The sequence below is a fragment of the Apteryx rowi genome, unplaced genomic scaffold, assembly GCF_003343035.1.
Source record: "Apteryx rowi isolate R43461 unplaced genomic scaffold, aptRow1 scaffold_447, whole genome shotgun sequence".
Lineage (NCBI taxonomy): Eukaryota > Metazoa > Chordata > Aves > Apterygiformes > Apterygidae > Apteryx > Apteryx rowi.
This window is the reverse complement of record NW_020450702.1, coordinates 80,601-101,136: the sequence shown is the minus strand read 5'-3', so window position 1 is coordinate 101,136 and position 20,536 is coordinate 80,601. Positions and strand designations below refer to the sequence as shown.

The 20,536-nt window shown below is 36.7% G+C and overlaps 1 protein-coding gene across 6 annotated transcripts in view; it reads right to left on the bottom strand.

The window, feature by feature from the left end:
- The window catches only part of SRBD1 (S1 RNA binding domain 1), a 142,794-nt gene that overhangs the window by 53,722 nt on the left and 68,536 nt on the right, over window positions 1-20,536 (bottom strand). For all 6 annotated transcript variants that reach the window (XM_026077067.1, XM_026077068.1, XM_026077070.1 and 3 more), the window contains one exon: window positions 6,274-6,356. In XM_026077067.1, the coding sequence (XP_025932852.1) occupies window positions 6,274-6,356 (83 nt within the window). The remainder of the gene's footprint in view (window positions 1-6,273; window positions 6,357-20,536) is intronic.

Genomic DNA, 20,536 nt, shown 5'->3' with positions numbered 1-20,536 from the left:
AAATCAGATTCTGAGAAAGATGCAAAGTCTCTTATATTTTGTCATTAAAAATTGTACATGTATTTTAATGCAAACTGAGGAAAAAACTTCTTAAACTGCACGCCAATTCTTTATGATGGTCAATGCTAAGTTTATAAAGACTCTTGTTTGTACTCACCAACTACTTCTCAACTTTTTGTTAGCAGTTTCCTCTATTAACATTAATTTTCAAGTTTCCACTGGTAGAGAAACAATACTACAGTTAAATTTGCCCAAAAAAGGGTTAGATAGTAAAGAAAGATGTCTAATAATACAGGTTATTAAGCCTCAGAATGACTTAACAGATGAAGTTAATGAATTATCTTCACTAGAGTTTTCTAACAGCAGGTAGGCAAGCATGTGCAGCGAAAGGTACAAGTTTGCTTTCCTTGAGGGAAAGACAACAAATGGAAATAATGCATAGGCTTGTTCAGTCCACAGATGTACCAGGCTGACCAAAGTGTATTTGATCTTACTCTTGGATTTACAGGCACCCTTGAAGTTCTTTTGATCTCTGAATTTCTAAAATTGTTATAGTTTACCTCCCAAATATTTCTAAAGCTAGTAAATATTAAGTGTTAAATATACAGTCAGTTGCCTCAAGTAAATAATTTTCATGATGGGAGTGCAGAAGAACAACAAAATTTTAAGTGATACTACAGTCATAAATGAGATTAACAATTTTCTAACACACATCCTGTTACTACAGAGACCCACTGGAGATTTAGAAAGCCTTGACAGCCACATCTTTTGAGGAAGATCAAAGAATGAAACAAAATAAAATGGCTCTATGGCAGCTTCAGCCTTATGCAGGAAAGGACAGTAATATTCTTCCAGCACTGCCCACTCAGTTCCCCCTCATCAGCATGAACACGCTCTAGCAATGGGGCAGGGACAGAAAGACATACACAGCGATAGCCTGTGATGACAGCTGCCTTCTCAATTGCTAGGGTCCGACTACAACAAGCTAGTCATGTGAGAGAAAGCGTTCTACATGATCTTCTCTAAAGGAGAAAAATTCCCTCGTTTCCAGTAAGAATTGAGATATTTGTTGAGTGAGAAAGCTCACTATTAACTAGCTGGCTATAGGTTTTAAAGTGGTTCTTATCCACAATCCAGTAATTAAGACAGAATTGTGTCTACCAAGGAGGAGGCATCTCCAGTTAAAACAGTGTTCCCTTAAGTTGTATTGTCATTTAAGAAAACATGCCCAACTTTTTGGGAAAACAACAATAAAACCTAAAATGCGTATCAAAATTCATCTGAAATGATAAAAGGTGCTAAGGTTAATAGTCCAATGCAAAACTGATACACTTAGCCAGAAGAAGACGGAGGGGAAAAGGATGAGAGGGAAATAAAAGGCATTTCCAAATTTTAAACTCTGAGGCATTCTAATTATGCTTTATGAAACTCTCCTTTGATCAGGATCCTCCAGCAATATACAGAAACTAGAACAGGAATTAGCTCAACTGGTTTCCCTGTAAGAACCTTCATTTAAGAGTATTTTTCACAAATTTCATTTGTTCAAAATGTTTCAGCTATATCTGGACTCAAGCATCCTATTCCAGAGGTTAGAAAATTGGACATTATACAAAAACAGATCATGATTAAAACTATAATCATCAGGATATTGCTTCTTTAAGATCAGACATGGCACACTTCTTTTTATTCTTAGACACAACTTGTTAAAAATTCTGACTCTTCAACACATGCCACGTATTATATTCCTAGATTACAGGTGAGCTTAAGCTCCACCACCACGAAGCGTATTTTGCCTATTTAGATTTACCCATTTTTCTAGTGTGCAAAGATTTCACTCAAAATCAACAGTGAAGGACCAAGCAAACTTCACATATTCCTTATCACTTCCTTCCCTCTTCTCTGCCTTAAAATATGGATTCAGGTTTGACTTTTTAAAATTTTATTAGTTTACTTCCCCCTTTACCTAGTTTTTTTGTCTTTGATAGGGACTGGTGGACAAAAAGTGTATTCTCGCACCGGTTTATTCTCACATCAGAAGTAGGAGGTTTGTTTGTTTGAGAGGAAGGAATTTTTCTTTCTGTTAGGACTGTTCTTTCTTTTTATTATTTTATTTGCTCTGGAAATCTATCTTTGTGAAGCAGCTTTGTTCTCACCTCTTATCTGCATCATCCAAAAGCATTACAATCGCAGTGGTGATTTATCAGCCAAAATTCAGTTTTCAGTGTAATAAAGTCTTGAGCCATTAACTATTTTCCTGATGGGAATTTAGCTTTGAATTGGCATTGGGAGGTGACAAGGCAAATGTATCCTGTTATCAGGCAGAATCTGGGCATCATCTTCGTGTTCAACTACAGAAGAAATCATACTAATATGGCCTGAAGGTGATAAATTAATTTTGGCTAGGTTCCTGTCTGGGAGGAAAGAACAATTTTCCTAATGAGATAAAGGTGTAAGAAGACAAGGACCTTTAGACAACTGGAACTGGGGTCTGAGAGAGGCCCTAATAAATCAGGTTGTAGCTTCTCTTTGTTCAAGAAAGTACCTGCTCTGACATTTAAGGCCTGTTTATTTTTCTCTGACAAAGCAGTTTTTCTTGGCAGTGTACAAACTCAAAATCATAACTTGAAATGAAATGAAAATAAAGCATGTGGTCAGGTACAAACTTCTAAGTTTTTGTCATCTTAAATAAATAAATACAAATCACAATTGACAGGACTCAATTTCCAGAGGTCTCTTGCTACCTGGAAACTTTTATTGAAGTGTCTATAAAACAACTGAGCAGATTTGCTTGGAAACCTTGCACTAGCAACACGTGCCTTGAAGAAAACACCAGTATTCCCATTAAGAGGCATGTGATGGGATACTAATAGCTCCAAGATGCCATGTAGGGGGGGGATGCAAAATACCATGGAACCAGTGACTGCAGAAGACTCAGCCCCTTCTCACAGTAGCCTTGAGACACACACAGGCACACAAGCGCTCCACGGACTTTGAGAAAACTCTTATTTTGAGCTGAAAACCTGCAGCAGATACAATACAGCCACTTTGTCTTCCTGAAGCACTGTTGTCATTATTGACAGAAGTAGCTCCTGCTCACGTATATGAGAATCACTCAGCTGAACAGGCAACGTGCCTGAATCACAGTTCGTGGACAACCCATTACAGAAACTATGGCCTTTTTCAGGTGGGTTCTGCTTAACCAGTGTCTTGCTTTGAGCTCAGGGAGAAAATGCCAAGAAAAGACACAGAAATTACTGTCTCTTGGCTATTGCCTTTCAAACCCTAGAGAAGCCTGAGACTTCTCTGACTATCTTAAACTGATGGAGAGGCCATGTCCCAAGTCAATCCAAACTCAGGCAATGGGGCAAGCAGTGGCCCCATCTCCTTCCCTCCTTCAAGCTATCCATTCCTGCCCCTCCCTTACCCAAGCCAGGTTATCATGTAGTTACTGACAGCACAGGAAAAGGATCAGGGACACTTGGACAGGAGTAGCAGAAAAGGCAGGACCACTCCTTTCAGGAAGTCTGCACTTAGAACAACATACAGCAAATGTGAGACCATCCCTGTAGAAATCACAACTGTGCTTGTGCTATAAAACTTCCACTTAGCAGCAGCGATATGCAACCCCACCTCAGCCAGAAGGGGGTCAGAAGCTGGATGAGTCAGAGGAGTCAGAAGCTGGGTGCAGGACTAATTACTGTCTGTCCTCCAGGACAGGTATACTCAAATCTGGATTTGTCAAATTCCTAAATATCAATTTCAGGGTGTTTAGAGAGAGGTCATATGTAAAGGCTTATAGCTACAGCAGGCTAAAAAGTAACATTTTCTGTGAAAAGTCTGTTATATTTGATCTAGATTGCACATTTTGTATTTCATCCCAGAAGTTAATAAAAAGTTACAGCCAGTAATTAGGTTATAAATTAAAGAAAGTATAATATAATCTTTAAAATTGCTTCAGATAATATCAAATTCTATACCTTATACACTGTTTATCTGAGGTATTAGATCAGCAATTACTCTAGGACTCACTATATGATACAACAGCTTTTTCCATGCCTAGCTTCTGAGATACAAACAAGTAACTCTTCTCCCTAAAGGGAGGCAAGTCATAATAGCTTAATTCCTCTCCTCCTCCCTTTCGCTCCTCTGCCAAGAGAGCAGTCTAGTGTCCAAAGGGCAGTAGAACTTTTGACTTTGCTTTCAAGAGTGCAAATTTGCTTTCAAGAATGTCACATAAAGCTCTAATACCTCAGAAACCTTTACATCATTGAACAAGCATCTTATAGCTACTGGGGTGATATTTAAAACTTCTGACAGGAGGTGTATCTATCTAAAAGGATTATCCAAACCATGATGAGACTTAAAAGTGCAGATTGCTGGGGGTGAACGACTTCCGAGGTCTACCTTTAACAGGCTTTTAGGAATTCTTTCTCTCAAACTTTTAATATAACCAGTTTGGACATGAACAAATAATGCAGTTGGACATTCACTTGTAAAACACCTTTAGTGGATCAAGAAGTTTCAGTGAAAGGGCCAGGAAGATGGTGCTTACCTGCTCTGTTTCAGTGCAAAGTAAATCAAGCTGGCTTAAACCACTGAGACAGTAATGAACAGCTGCTTTCTGTTTATTATAAATTCATCTCCTAATGTCTTCCTCCCCAAACCATACACCAACCACCAACTCTTCACTTGAGATGTTCAGTAGTACAACATGCATGTAGGCCACAGTAGATAGTGTGCATCTAAATCAGTACCTTTTAAGCCACAGAAATGCAAGTTCCTGAGACATACAAATCCACAGCATTTTGAACTTGATCTTTCTTTTTTTTCTTTAAAAAAATCCACCAACTTCTACTCAAAGGGCTGCTATTAGGATATAACATTTCTTTTTTTCTTTTTTCTTTTTTCTTTTTTTTTACTTTTTTTCTTGAAAGACCAACAAAAATTTGTAGCACTTTGTTCTTCTTGTTGCTGCTTTTATAAATAAAAGCAGTTGGTTTCCATGAGTAACGAAACCAACTATGCTTCAGACTGAATCTTCTTTTTGTCAGACCCCTGGTTTGTAGCAGCTGTCAGTAGAGTACACTTTTGCCACGTTCTGGATGCATTCATTACAGAAATCTAAACTATTTCAACCTTTAAATCTAATTCTCCTCAAAAGCTATGGTATATTTCACACTGCAAGATTAATTATATTAGTTACTTTCTTGATCGGCTCTACAGTTAGCAAGCAACACAAGCACATTTTCTAGTCTGTGGTAATACAAGTACAGCTTGCAAAAACAGCACTGAGTGCTACCTTTACCAACAAAAATGTTGACCTAGGTTCTTTAAAAGTAATCCAGGATATTTCCATTTCTTTGAAAATAAAAGCTTGCAGCGAGTCCTCTCAACAACACACACAGACACAAATTTTTGTCTTTGTCACACCGCCTTTAGCAGTGGCAGTAAAACCACTGTAGTTTCTCAACTGCATTCTATTCCATTGAGTCTCAGGAGCTCACCTGAAAGCTCCAGACTATCTCAGAACAGTCTTACATTCTGTGCTTTCTGTTCCGACTTCTGTTCCATCCGTTCAAATTTAACTTACAGGCTATAGTCTTGAAAATACAGAGGAAAGCACAGGCTGCATTTTCTATTTTGCACTTCTCTGTTCTGTGGGACTTAAGCACATGCATAAGTGCTTTCCTGAACTGATGCCAACATGCTATAAAATAACAATTTTTGTACCACTTCTCAACGCCACTCACTTTGTAAAGACACTTTGAAAATAAATTTCACCCCTCAAAAATAACCTACAAAAATGCACAAAACTGAGAATAGTCAAACATTTTCCAATTCAGCTTTAGTAAATGAAAAATGTCAAAACTAATGTTTTTACTACAAATATAAGAAGGAATGCACCTAATAATACAAATTAATGGCTTCTAAGTGAAGGATCAGTATCTCACTGCATTTTACACAAAGAGCTAAAACCCCATTGCTGTAATGATGCAAAAAAAGAGAAGGCTTTACAGATCAGGTTACCTACCTGACCTGATGTTTTAGACTATAAATCTGGCTACAGACATTTCACATTCTCAGTAACAATTGTTAAAATCAGAGATAAAAAAAAAAGCCACTCTATGACTTAAAATGTTTACTACCATTCTACCAACTCTATACAAACCTTTTAAAGATGACAAAACTAGTGGACACAATTATAAAGAAGTGTTTTGGTGTTGCTCTATATCATGATGGATTACTTACATTAAATGATATGCATTACCTTACCTGATACATTCCAACTCCTATGTGTTTGGGCTCAATTTTCACTAGCTCAGCTAATGGGTCTTGTACGCGTCTAGCTATGGAAACTGAAAAACAGAATTAGAAAACAACTATATTTTTTATCTGAAAAGCAGAATTATATAATTACTTTTTCTATTTTTTTTCAGTATTCTACATATTTAATCTATTTTTTGACTGGGGGAAGAAAAAAAGATAGCAGCACAAAGTTATCAATAATATAATAGAAACTTTTTCCCATTGTTAGACCCAACAGATGAAGCGTACATTAACTTAAAAAAAAAAAAAAAAAAAAAAAAAGAAGAAGTAATTCAAGCAAAGACCCAAGGCAGTTTCATACTTAACCATGACATTCACTTACGCAGTTCACAGGGAGAAGATACAGAATTATGGACAATAAATTTTGCACTTGTATCCATACTAAAACGCATAGATAACATCTGAAATTAAATTCCGAAATAGCCTTTAACCTTAAATCACAGGCATGTAACAACAACTTTTTTTTTTTTTTTTTTTTTTTAAAGCGGGTAACTGTTCACTGAATTATTTCTCCAATATAGTATTTTTCTAAGGTAAACTGCACATCTGGAGTTGAATCTTTATATACACTTCAACTATATAATTCAGTGTTCACTTTCAAAGTATACTAGACAGTAACAATGAGATAAATGTATGCAGCCCTTCTCTTGCCAGAAGGAGTCACTTTGAAAATGGGTCTTGGGTACTCAGTAATTTTACCATCTTTTAATCTAAACTTCAGCCTAAAACACATCAATTTGCAACCTACTTGGTTATAACCAAGTTTGGAAAAAACAAAGCCATTTCCAATGTTTCTGATGCCATTAACAGCACGTGGGAGGAACATTTAGCCTTATTAATCCCAACGCCCGAGCCAAGACTGAATTTTTGAAACCCACCTTTACTGTTAAATTCTTTACTTACTGAAATGTCAGAATAAATACTTATTTGCAAAGCCTCAACCTTGGTCTAATTCTGCACATACTGGGTTGCATTCTTCAACCTGCCCCAGCACTTCCAAGCGTGCTTCCTCCCACATACACTGAAACAAAAAGTTCTATCTTTATATTTCTGAACTCATTTTCTCCTGAGCTTGAATGCACAGAAAGGACAAGTTGTTTGATTTAGCACCTCTCAGTCCATTCATTCTACACAGTGAAGAAAACTCTGATGAAGAATACCAATACAGGGAGGCACTCTTAATACTCAAAACCAAACCAAAGGTCTTTCCAAAAAGACAAGTTATATGCAAAGCAAACATAATACAGAGGTAAAAAGAAGAGATTTTCAGAATAATATTCCTTCTCTGAACTAGTTTTAGCACTTCCTGATAATATTGCACAGAATCAGACATTGAGGCTGTAATACAGTAAATTACTTTCCTACAGGAAAACAAAGTCACTCTAAAAAACAAACCTGAACAGATTATCAAGCAGGTGGGATTCAGTAGGTTGACATTCAAGGAAATTAGAAAGTCAACAAATTCTCCAGAGATGCCACAAAAAATAAATTTACATTTGCCAAGGGAGAGTGGGGTTGTCTGGTTTATCCCAAGATAATTCCTGGTCATTGGAGTTCATTGACAGAACTCCAGCTATCTTTTCCTTACCTATATTCCCCATGACAACAGAAGGGCAGTTTAGCAACTCCAGTGGCAGTCTTAAAACAGCTAAAGGTTCCCTGTTTACAGAAGATTCTTCAGGATCTGAGACAGCCCTTACATCCACCAATAAAGCTGTTTAGCATTCTAGATAATCAGCCTTGTGTTAAGAGTTATGACACTAATGCGCCCTTTTCAGTATTTTCCACAACGTTGGAATGCATTTCTGTTTTAAGTTCTGTCATGAGTTACAAAACACATTTTTCCCTGTGGTGACTCTGCTAAGATTAGCAAAATATAGGAAATTTTTTTTTTAAATTGAGTGGTTTTTTCCTGATAAATTAGGTAAATAGTTACAATGTAACACTATCACTATTAATGTTCCATGAGTTTTCTGAGGCCCAACCAGGGACCCATAGGTACTTTATTGGCATTATACAACACTAAAGAAATAGCTGGTACCTGTGCCAAAAAGATTACAAGTCAAACAGATGAAGACAGACAAAAGGCAAGGGAAAGAGACACAAGCTAATGGTCATATTAACCAAGGTTCCTTTTACAGAAGCAAGAATAGGAAAAGCTGGACCAACAGCATATAAACAGCAGAGAGAATGTATGGACAAATAGATTCTAATAAGCCAAGAGGAGCAGGAAAAGCACAAAGGTCAAAGCACTGGGGTGGGAAGGGATCTCCAAGATGTCAGTTGACAGAGGTTTTGAAGGCCAGCTCCTGTTTTTATGGCTGCTTTTCCTGCTGTGTGAACTTGTGTGAGAATAAGAAGAGTGCGGTTGGACAGGAGAAAGCTGTGACCCTTCTCCAGAAGCAGCTTTACAGTTGGCTTTAGCCACATTTCAAGAGGCATTTCCTAAAATTTATCTTTATTATCATTATTTTATTTTTATTTTTTAAATCAAGAGAGGGCAGAAGAAGAATAGGCAGGAATAAACAGGTATATACATAATGTGATTTGGTCAACAATACATACATAATACTTAAATAGAAAAACTGTAAGCATCTCCAATAGTCAATAGCTCATATAAATACAAAAATCTTTACATGCCTAATTTAAATGGCCACTACTGCAGATTGTTAAATACTGATTTCACAGCATTTTGGAAAAGAACTTTACTAAATATTGATACTTGAGGCCAAAATAGTAGATCTAAAGCCTGCCTATTTACTAGTTATGTAGGGGCCTCAGACCACAACAGCAAAATTTATCTATTGAATACAGCACCAAAGATTTCACTTTAAAGGTCTGCACTGCTAAATGTACAGTTAGCATGAAGTTCACTGCTCGGTCATGCAAGACTTCATATCCTTTATTATCAGTTTGAACGTATGCTGACAATGGCAGTTTGCTAGCTAGCCTCAGAAAGCACTATAGTGGTGACATCCGATCTGCCTGCTTCTCTAACAGAGGTCTGAATTCAAAGGCTCTCACATACGCCTTCTTGTCAGAATCACAAAAGGTTAATCAGAGCAAGTGCTATAGCTTACAACAGAAATGCTTTCCTGTAGCAATCATACATATTAATTACAATTTGAAACACTAGTGGTACAGATGACCAGTCACCTTTAAACGTAGGAAAGTCTGTGCTCAACAGAAACTAAAATAGAACAAAGCATCAATGAAAATAATGCTGATCCAAAACAGGAAAGAACTCTATATAGTTTTTATTCTGAAAATACACAAGTCTCTATGTAGGTACAATTCAGTGGTTTCAATTCAATTCCGTAGGCTCTATAATATAAAATATATTTCAGAAGTTACATTTTAGACAGCTTGAGAGCAAATATTTTTCAGTGTCCATATCCCCTTTCATTACACCTTTTAAAAATAAACAACTACACTGATAGGCTAGTACAGGAAATTTCCAATCATAACTTTTTCTCGGGAACCTTCTATTAAAAAGTAAAATTCAGAACCTTATTTTTATAATGGCTAGGTTGACAGCGTCATCATATCCCTGTGAAGCTTCCAGCAGAGATGTAGTCCCTGATCCAGCAAAGCACTTCAGCACAGATGTATACTGGAATTCCCACTGGAACTAGCAAAACTATTCGCACGCATAAAGTTACACAGACATTTAAGTGCTTTCCTGACTAGGTCTAATGGTTGTTATGTTGAAGGGTGAAGATCAACTAACAGACAGTTATACGGTTTGAAGGATGCAGTTCCTGCAGTCATAAGAGCAGGAGAGCTGACTGTCAAAGTCTTCTCTAAAGCCTCAATTCTATTCCAGAATTTCTCAAACTCAAAATACAATAAGAGAGCACAAGAGGGAAAATGCAAGACCAGCCCACCTGCTCTCTAGGCACAAATTTACTCCTACACTGACTCAAGGTTAGTGTCTACAGTCTCTCATACAGGTATAACCACCTTTTCTCTGTTACAGTAATAGCATGCTTCAACAGATATCTTTTTAGGGGGCAATGAGGCTCCACTCCAGCAATTTAATCTGCATGGCTGGATTCTTGCAATGTAAGCAGAGTCTTATTAAAATCATGAGGGCTGTGCAGAAAAGCAAGATCTGCTCCCATGGGCCAGAATACAAAATCGGGGTCAGAGAGAGTAAAAGCTGATGTTCTCATATTTTCCCTAAAATAATTAAATAAATAAGTTTCATATTTTTTTATATTAAATAACTATATTTTTTATATTAAATAACTATTTTATACTGATACAGGTATTTCCTAAAATTAATTGTCTGTATGTTTAAAGTGCAATTCAGAAAAGGCTATAAACAATGCATTTTTTGAACAGAGACAATGAAATAGGCAGCGCAATATCACTTCTACAGTTAAGTTATGCACCATTTTTGTTTAAGAAAATACAAAAATAAATTCTGTGATGACATGCAGGGCAAAAAAAAGAAAATCAAGTTCCTTAGAAGTAATCAGTAGGGCCAAGCATGAAATGCTTGACATAATAAGTGTATTGTGAGAACGGTCAAGTAAAATGTGGGGAAAAAAAATAATCAATAGTAAACACAGTATATTAACAGCAAAATGACATGTCCTTCTCTTAGAAAACAATCACAAGAACCTCACACCAGAGAGATGCAAAGCTTCTTCAAGTTGTCAATCAAGAACAAAACATTATTGCAACACTTGGAATGACAGCAACATATTGTGCTGCCATGCAGTAAATCCATGTAAAATTTTAAAGCTTGGGGGGAAAGAATGGCCTAGGTGGTCCTCTGACTTTAATGTACATGATCTTCACCTCCAAGTGGAATGAGAAAGAAAGAAGGTTACAGAAAGCATATTTTCTGAAATACTTTCTTATCATTACAACATTTTCTGACATTTTGTAAGAAAGCAATTTAATAACTGCTTAGCGGTCTCAATTCACTCCATAATCTGGTTGTAGGACAAAACAAACCCACCAGATACTTGAATATTTTTGCCTGTCAGAGCGGAAGTGCAATGACAGTGGGGTAGGTGAAAAGCTTGCATAAGATCTGCTTGCACAGCTCATGCCATTCTCAGCCTCTGATCTTCATGGAAAATAAATAATTATGTTAAAATGTTCTGTTTCCAAATGGCTAATGAGCAGATGTGCCCTCACGAACTTGCAAACATACTTAGTTATCCAGCTATTCCTGTCTTAAAAGATCAAATCTGTCTTAATTCCATACCAACAAATTTGAAATTAAGGCTATTTTCTCCATACATACTCATCACATTTCTAAAATTTGTTTTTACTATTACTTTCTACACCAAGCAATTCCACACTTTTCACAGGGATAAAAAAGGGTACAGTTTCCACTCTGGAACACTGATAAAAGCCTTCAGGCAAAGTCTTTTTAAGGACTGGGAGGGGGGAGAGGGGGAAGTGTCCGCTCCCAGCAATGGGGAAAAAAAAAGACCCATAACAGTCTTCCAATTATTTCTCTAGAGTGTATATATGCTGTGTAAATATTATGTGACAGCTGTGTCAGCTGTCAGCCATAAAAACAGAAATAGTGCTAACTTTTTAATTAGGCTACCTGCCTCCCCTCACTAACAGAATAGATATAAACCATTCATTAGGGCCAAAATCAGATGTGCACCTTAAAGGTGCAAGAACAGCTAGTGAACTGCACAAGAAAATCCATAAGAAATAGTTAAGTATTGTGCCTGTTTCTGGGGCAGCCTGCCAATTGCTTTGGTTCAGACAATCACATATTAAAATGTTCTCCTTTTGCATTGCTATATGTAAGAACCACACCATAAAGCAAGAGCTTAATGGCTGTAGATGGGAAAACAGTAAAAATGAGCATAGAAAGTTCTGCCAAATGCACTATGAAAGGCTGCCAGAAATTATGATGGGTGGAAGAAGAAAAAAAAATAATTTAATTTCTTTCAGTTACAGCAGCATTCAAGTGTTGCTTGTCACTACAAGCAGTAAAATATTTTCAGCCGAAAATCTGAGTTTTATGCTGATGGCATTCCTTTAAACACATGGGTCTTTATATAAGGATAAAAATGTGTCCCAGTCAATAACTGTGACAGTTTAGCTACCTCATGTGAGTGGGAGCATTTGTTTGTGTTTTGAAACAACGTGAGGTTTCCAGATGTGAAGGCAATGGGCATAGTTTTACAAATAAATATATGGCAATCACAAGCTATTAGGCTATGATTAGTTCAGCCTCAATTTTGTCATAAATGAGAACATTCTGTATTTTTATTATAAAACCTCAGTATTTTGTTCTTGCTGAGACATGTTACTGTAAGAACATCCAAGTAACTCATCCCTCTCTCCCATTTTAAATCAACCTTTGCTTTTTGGATGTCTAGATTGAAACTTCAAATGTCAATTCAGTAAAAATTAATATATTAAGGTAATCAAAGACTAACTCACAAATGCATGTATAATTGCTGTCAATATATCATACCAGGGTAGATATGGAGACATTACAACTCATTTAAATCCTTTTATAAAGCCTATTATTGTGTTCAAGATCAATTACTCTCCATAAGTATCTGCAATAATGTTTGCTCAGTGATCGATTGTTCAGGTTTCCGGAGTCCTGGAAGCTTTCTATCCTGTTGACCTGAATTTCACCCCCCTTGAGAAGGATACAGTGAAACGTACAGTAGTCTTTTCACTAAGCATTCTTTCTCAGTAGGTCAGGATTTGTGACACAGTTTTGAATCCTCATATATCTTCTTGGTGGGTTTAAAGTATGCAATTTATTTTAAGCAACTGCTCAACAGCTGCATTTCATCCAAAATTCTTCTGTGGCAAGTGAGCAGGTTTTTGTTTTAAAAAGATTACATTTTAGTTTACTTTTAACTCCATAAAACTGATAATCTGTTATTTGCTTAAGATTAATGAAATAATGAATGACAATGTTCTATTTACTTACAACAAAAATCTTTAAAAGAGATGGCTTGAATACAAAAAGGAAATAAGAAATACATATAAAAAGAAAACGTCAACAAGTGAATACTGCAATGCTTTAAGTCAGTATTTTTCTTAGAAACACATCCTCACAAACACTTTCCGCTACTCACTGGTATTTTCTATATCACAGGACTTTTTTTATTCAGAGTGAGGAGGCAGATATATAATTACTTAACTGAAGCCTGACATGATTTCCCTTCTCCCCCCACCCTGAAATGAGTCTTACAGGATGGTATACATTGAGAAAACTTTCCCCATCTGCTCGGCTTAAAAGGTAGAATTTGCCCATACACATTTCACATACAGATCACTGGTATTACTTTTAGCTGCATCACCATGGCACTAACTACATTACTACTAAAAGTAAAGGTTTCTTGAAGCTCTATACCTGTAAGAGTTATTCATTCATGTCAACAACAAAAATTAACCTTTCAGAAGCGACCAGAGTGCCCTTTTCTAAGCCTATATTATGAACAACAGCTTTGGACAATAACACTGCTATATTAAAAGCAAAACAAAAAACTCTTCAAATTAAAGAGCAGCCTTGTACTCCTTGCTTGCCTGGCTCAGTGCTTCAAAGAAACGACACAGCCTTCTAAGGAAATTACACAGACACTGAAACAAACACACACACACACACACACACACACGAATGTTACATGAATAGGGAGAGAAGAAAGTTGTTTCCATCATTCTTTTATGCTTGTGGAAACTGGCTTTACCAGAACCTCGACTAATGCTCTGCTCCTGGAGATCACTTCTAGACAGAAGTGGTGTGGTATTTTCAGATTGTTCAGAAGCACAGCAAACAATGCTCTGAAAGTAAATGGCCACTTCCTTCTGCTGAATTCAGACCCATCTGGCATATTAGAAATAGGTAAATGAGAGGAAGGCAAGGCCAACATCACATCTTTCCATGAAGTATGGAAAGATCAAACATCAGTTGCAAACATTAACTTACAGAGTGCAGAGAATGATGCTCAGGTAAAAGCTACACACACAAGTCTCTTAATTTATTGGAAATATTCACCCCGAAACAGCCAAGCAGTAGAGTTTTCACTTAGTTCAAAATAATCTTGTTTTAATTCTGTAACGAGGTGAAAGCCTAGGGACATCTACATGGGTCTTGATTACGCAGCTCGGAAGATTCAACTCGAGTCTACTCCTCTGTTCCACAGCTTCAGAGGAGGTACAGTGCAGATCAGCAGGATGTGCATGGTTATATGCCATCTCTCCTGCATGCCATTAAGTTTGCACAGATTGGAAAAGATTTAGATTCTTGTCTAGAACAGCAAAACAGTAAAGACTGGAAAACATCTTTAACTCCTGTGTAACAAAATCCAGTATTGTGCCACTGTTTCCAAGTGATTCAAAACCATTTTTCTACGTATCAGAATCCCGATGCAGGCATGCATGTTTATGTACAAGTTAAAGAAGCTCAACCATTTCCAGACTAACTGCAGTTACATACTGTTTTTTAAAAACTATGCAAAGATTTGCTTTAACTTCTGCTCAAACTGTAGAATGCAGTCCACACCTTCAGGCGAGCTTCTTCTCATTGGCAGGAGCTGGATACTATGGGGCAACAAGGAACAAGCCTTCTTCACCTTGAGGTGACATCTTGATGATGACATTTTGCTTCATTTCAGGGAAAATTAAAACAAACAAACAAAAACTTACCAAGCAAAAAAACCTACTGCATCTTTTCCTTTCCAACAGCACAATTCAACTCAGTCCTTCATAAATGCGATAGAATATAGCAGATTAAAGAGGAAATGCAATACCATTTTGTACTGCTGTATTTGCACACACTCCAATGAAATGAATAACATTTTGTGGCCAAGGCAAAAATGTTCTAATGTATAAAAATTTAGAGCTTACTTTCCTTTCTTCTAACTCTTTCTGAAAACTTGTGGAACTTGTACCAATCCTCTGTGATTATCTGTAGAGAGAAGCTTATACTTAGGAAGCACTGGGAGTGGTATAACCATAAGACTTCTGTCCAATAAAGTTTTTGAAAAATGACCTTCTCTCCTGAGTAGCCAAGGGGAAGTAGTGCTCTTTTAAGAAGATGAAGAAATTAGCTCAAGTAGACATCAAGGCACTATGTCCCACACATCTAATCATCAAATTGTTTTACTTTCCTTAAGATAAAGTCAAAAGAAATTACATTTTCTCTGATCTTTACCTTCTATTTGCTGGCCACTATGACAGCTCTGAACTGTATGTCTCTATCTTTAACAGCACCCAAGGGAATAAAACCCTGCAGCATGACAGTCTCAAAGTCCTAACAAGCCCCAAAAGCCTATAAGGCTTTCTTTTGCAAGCAAAAGTGCAAGTGGTTTGCTGAACTTTGAGTGTACAATAATCCAATGTATTCTGCCCTGTGGAGAGGAGACAAGAAGATGGGATTTGACAATGCTAAGGCAAGCTGTGCCGTGTGACCTTTTGCTCTCCCAGACTCTTTATCCTCAGAAATCATCCTTTACAAGCAGCAGTTGCCATAGCAGGTCATACCTGTGCATGGAACATGGAACATATTCTAGCTCTATTAGTACGCCAGATCTTTACAAAAAGTAACTTTAGGAGTATTTTATCTACAATTGAGGTTCACTGCTTTGCTAACTGGGTGACAGGGTTATGTGGTCTATGGACTTCTTAAAGTCACTGCATTAGAAAAACACAAGTATGTTACTCCTGTTTCAGCATCCGAACACAGATTTGCAAATTTAAATCCAAATGCACATGGATTAAGGCATGGAAATAAATCAGATGGGCTTAGCATGAGATCTCTTCTAGCAAGGGATAATATAAATGTTCGTCTGAAAAAAAAGTAACTATTTGCTACCTTATCCCAATGTTTAAAGAATTCTACATGTTTGGGTTTGTTTGCATCATTTTTGTAAATCAATGTAATGAAGTACATTAGGTTTTTATTTTGCTTTTTAAATATTGGAAGAAAGAAGAGATTGCTTTTTTATTAGAACAGTCATCTCAAAATGAAAGGTAATCAATCAATTTCATGAAATGAAGACATTCCTCATTTTATAATACTGGGTGTATATCTAGCCCAGGGTAAAATCCCATTCTCATAAACATTCCCAGCCATCATGTCACTGTTTCTCTGGAACTCGGCACTTTCCTCCATTTCTTAGAATTCTTATGCAACATTCAACTTTGACTTGGGTACCATGATGAAATGAGGTGACTGTTCCACTGGATCAACTTCTTTTTACATTATGTAGATGAAAAAAGAAGGTAAAACTTCTGATTTGAGCACATGACAAATATAGGGTGCATCTGTTCTACTCCTTGTACTAAGCACAACACCACCACCAGCTGAGCATATATAAAAAGAAGTTTGTAGGCATCCAGGAAGTATATAAATTCCGATGTCAGTATTTCTAGGTATCAGTCCTTCAACACTGAGAAAAGTCATCCATGTTACTCTTTCCATATACTTCACCTGACCCTCCACAATCCTTCCATTTTGTCTAGTCCAAGTTTCAGCCAACAAGTTTCTGTAACCACAAGGAACTAGAAAAGTGAAGAAGTGTTATGTGAGAGCAATAACAAGAGTGGCATAGTGTCTATGCATTGATAACAGCACAGACTCTTCTTATTTCTTGTCCCAGAAGTCTCATTTCCATGAGGAGCAAAGGTTCTGCATGACAAAACAAACCCTTGAGCAACACTGTATAGGAAAGGATGGAGCTAACATGAGCAAGATAATCAAACTTTGGAAGATCATTTAATTCCAGAGTTCACAAGCCCAGAATAAGAGTGACAACAACTGAAAATGGGTCTACACTGATTATCACAGAGTCCATCTATTGAGGGAAGAATGCTCACCACCACTGACTTTAGCTCTTTTCTCTCACTCGTACAAAGAACACCACATCAAAACAGCCTTCTCAACCACTCTTATAATGAAAGAAGGCTAACTAATGGCAAGGAGAATTATTGGTAAACTTGCAATGCACAGTAACTGTTTATTGAACATGATGTTTACAGCTACTTCAAAGGGAAACTGGCATCCAGACCTTCCATTAAAAAAGGCACAAGCAAATCTCAACCACAGAGAGACCCAGAGTATCCCAAGGGAAGGTCTCATGTACAAGTTGCAATGAAAAACTCCAACTTAAAGCTGCCACAAATAAAAGCTCACCAAAGCTCTTCAGCCTGTTCTTAGGAACGGCTTTTGGGAAGGAGAGGTCAAGGAAGCTTTTCATTCCTTTCTCTCTCAAGTTGCAACTCTCTATGGCAAATTTATCCAAAACCTCCAATTCTTGAACTCCAGTGGCTTGTTCTTTAGGCAGTACCCTCCTAATCTGCTGCAGCTAAACTTCCTCAGCCTATCAAGTAGGAAATCCTTTTATTGCTCTGCCTATAAGCCTCTTACCTCCTAATTCTGTGAGACTGAGAAATAGCTGTTTTGCTCATTAATCCTACAACGACTGTCAGAAGGAGATATATACCTTCTCACACTACTCAAACACAAGTAACTAGGTTTCATTAAGTTCTTCACTATCCCGGTAGTTGAACTCCATTCTACAAGATTTTATAGGAATCTGAATAGCAATATAGAAGCTTCTGCTTTTTATGAAATATTCATACTTGGTGCTACAAACATTTTAGGGAACCTGGTTCAACGTAACAGATTGATACAGGAGCTGATATTGCCTAGAACCAGATTGAAGAAAGGGAGCCATCTCTGGAGGATGGTTCTAAAGTTAGATAGAGCCTAACCCATTTATGCTGCACTGTAGAGAAAAGCAAATGGTTTATGAAACAAGCATTTTTTCAAATAAGTACAATAGCGGTTAAAAGTGCTATACCGATGACTGTAAAGTCCTTCAACTATAGTTTATGCAAACACAGTTAGTTTTTAATGTGACTTTTCTCAATGATTTATTACAAACATGCAATATCCATTATCTTAAAAGACAGCTGAAAGAAAAATAACCAGTTGAGTTCTTGGCTTAACTAATTTCCCCCCCATACAAACACTTATCCAAGAAGAAATTAATAAGATAATATTTTTATCAGGATCAGTATCTTCTACTTCTATATGTGAAATGAGAACTGACTGAGAACAGTTGCTAAACAGCACAGTAAATACGACTGAGAAATAAGACAAGATGTAAAAGTGAGTTATTTAAAATGCATTATTTAATATTGTACATTCACATACCTGATAGGCAAAGAGAGACTTACCTATGTAATTCCTCCCTGCCCCCACAAAAAGACCCCTTCTATCAAGTTTGCGTTCAGAGAAGTGTTAAAGTGGCAAACTGTGTTAAGATCACAGATATCTCACGTCTGTTGTACCTTTTATTTTAACTATGTCACACTTCATCATGCAGCTGTCAGCTTCCTTTAATGTACTAAACACTATCATGTAAGCACAAAACTTGACATGATGTAACACAACAATTAAAATAAAAAAACAAGTCAGCTTTGACACCATGTAATCACGTTTATATTTGCTGAAAATTAAATTTTTGGGCAAAACCCCCAAATCATTCCTCTAGTATCATGTCACATATTCACTTTCAGCTTGAAAAAAAAAATGTGTCCACAGCTTTAGTGCACCTAATTACAAACTGGAAAAAAAAAAAAAGTCTAAAAATTTTTAAAATATTTTAATAAAAAACCTTATATCTGTCAGTTCCATAAAAAGTGATATTCATGGGACTAAGCAATTGGTTTTTACTTTCTGTCCTATCCTTTTTCAATTTCTATCCATTCTGCAGTCCTGCTGCAGAATGGTAAAAGAGCTGCTATTTTCAGTCCAGATGCAACAGCATGTAAGTGATGCCTGAAGCAGCTCCCAGTAAAAATGAATGGTGGACTCTAGATAATTAATATTGAAGTTGGTCATGTATTACAAATTTGATTTTCATTTACTGTATTTGATGCACAGCAGGAAACAAATTTTTCAGAAATCAACTTCAGAAACATTAAGAAAACCCAGGAATATCTGGAAAAGAAAAAAAAACACCCAGGAATATCTGGAAAAGTATATTGTTGATAATTAGATTTCTTCCTTTTCTAGTATTTTTCTGTTCATTTACATCAACTCTAAGAACATCTTTAACAAGCAACAGAAAAATATACAGAAATAGAAAAAACCTTGGCCCAAGGGAAAATTAGTGACATCTGTCTGAAACACAGAAACGTCACAAGTCTAATATTCACTCTGGCCATACCATGACACATTCAAGATCTCCTTGGCCCAAGGAAAAAGTAATCACCATGGAGTAAGTGAGCAGACAGGAAGGAAAGAGCCAAACAAAAAGCTAGAGGCCTGTCCTGGGAAGGGAAGGGTTGAAATAGACATTTAGAGATTATTCCTGTAAAAACATCCACTTGAAATATCAAATTAATGCAAATCCTTTTTTCCCTTTGAGGAAATAAGAGGAAAGGGATCATATGAGGAACCCTGGAAATTTCTATCCTCAAATACCACACGACTTCAGAACTGGTTTCTGATGACCCATTTCTACACCCTCCTCACAATTTCCAAGTCAATAACCTGCTAATGGAACATTAAGACTAAGAATACTATCATTTTGACTGGAAAAGACTTGTATCGTGACAGTGTTGCTGCACTCTTAAATGTGATTTATTTGATTCAGTACGACAGCAGTTGCAGGAAAATCAAGAAACTAAAAAGTAAGGGTTGATGACACAACTATAAAAGAGTTGCAAATAAAAAATACACAAAGGAAGTAATCCCAAATAACCTTAGATCTGCCCTTACAGCTGTCTCCCAATAAACCAATTCCATGAGTAGAACTTGGACACCAGTGACGTTGCTAAGAGCGTGACCTTTAAAACTACTCTTTAACCAAACACTGAAAATTTTAATTATAACAGTGATTACACTTGTGTATTCTGAAGACATAGACTATATTATACGTCAGTAACATTTATGCTAAAGTGTTTTTTTGTTTGTTTGTTTTTAACTAAAACTAAATAGTATTTCTCCAGGACTGTATTCAGCTACATAAACACTTCAGAAGTGATCACAAGGAAAGCAAAAGTGCCATCATCATCATTCAAGATGAAGACAAACATCTGTTCTAATCTTACTGTTCTCCTAGCCCTTAAAATGTTTAAGGATTGTTAGAGACATCTGTGTACTTATAAGGAGGAAAAGAAAAGAGGGAAAGTCTAGCTCTTATAGGCATGGACACGTGCAACGTGCAACAAAGGTTACGCAATTTAT